The sequence below is a fragment of the Salvelinus sp. IW2-2015 genome, unplaced genomic scaffold (genome assembly GCF_002910315.2).
Source record: "Salvelinus sp. IW2-2015 unplaced genomic scaffold, ASM291031v2 Un_scaffold2508, whole genome shotgun sequence".
NCBI classification, from domain to species: Eukaryota; Metazoa; Chordata; class Actinopteri; order Salmoniformes; family Salmonidae; genus Salvelinus; species Salvelinus sp. IW2-2015.
The window spans coordinates 1-991 of record NW_019943824.1 but is presented as its reverse complement, the minus strand read 5'-3'; the positions used below and the strand labels follow the sequence as shown (position 1 = coordinate 991).

Here is a 991-nt window from a genome sequence, read left to right as displayed (position 1 = left end):
GAGTCGACGCTGCGTAAGGACTTCATCCGGCTGCAGCAGGAGAACAAGGAGCGCTCGGAGGCGCTGCGCCGACAGCAGCTCCTGCAGGAGCAGCAGCTCCGTGAGCAGGAGGAGTACAAGCGCCAACTACTGGCCGAGAGGCAGAAACGCATTGAGCAACAGAAGGAGCAGAGGAGGCGACTGGAGGAGGTAGAGTTAATAAACATTGATTCATTGATTTTAAAGTAAAACTTGTATGTAGAATTTAGGGTGTGAGTACAGTGCGAGGTGCTGCATGCTCTGAATAACTCGATTGGCTAGTTCTGCTGTCTGTGAAGAAATGGGCGGGGTGTAGGTTGATCCTGCAGCCACGATTGGACAGAGCAAAACTGTGATCACCCCAAAGAGGGTCGAACTTGGATAGCCCACAATGACGCAGCCCATGCTGTCACAGAAGACTGCCATTACAAGGATAAAAGGTGTCCTATATTTTTAGATCTATAGACAGCTGCTCCTCGCTTAATCAATTCACCAAAGCCTGTATTTGACTTCCCATCCTCTCTTGTTTTCCTCAAATCATTCAGATCACTGCTACTATGGAAAATCATTGCCATAGTAGCAGTGACATCTCATAATATCTTTGAACAGGGAATCCCAACTAGAATTTCAGCTCTCCCTGTGTGTCGTATCCCTGAGGTTCTCTCTCTGTTGCCCCCTCCTGGTGCCTCACAGCAACAGCGACGCGAGCGCGAGATGAGGAGGCAGCAGGAGCGTGAGCAGCGCCGCCGCGAGCAGGAGGAGAAGAGGCGCATGGAGGAGATGGAACGACGGCGGAAAGAGGACGATGAGCGCCGGAGGGCGGAGGAGGAGAAAAGGAGGAGCGACCGTGAGCAGGTAGGTCTTTAAATGACAAGAAGCACTCTAATTGGCCTACATGCTGGGCAGTTTTGTCACTTCCTGTATTTCATCCAATCATGGAGGCTGTGTTTGATTGACAGGAGTACATTCGTCG

General features: G+C 51.2%; 1 protein-coding gene across 1 annotated transcript in view; it reads left to right on the top strand.

Moving 5' to 3' along the window:
- LOC112074135 (mitogen-activated protein kinase kinase kinase kinase 4) overlaps positions 1-986 on the top strand; it is a gene marked incomplete at its 3' end in the record, with an annotated part of 32,955 nt that extends 31,969 nt beyond the window's left edge. The window contains 3 exon segments of the mRNA XM_070440396.1: positions 1-189; positions 712-873; positions 978-986. The exon segment at positions 1-189 is cut by the window's left edge and continues 7 nt beyond it. Coding sequence (XP_070296497.1) covers positions 1-189; positions 712-873; positions 978-986 — 360 coding nt within the window.
- Between the last annotated feature and the right edge of the window lie 5 nt (positions 987-991).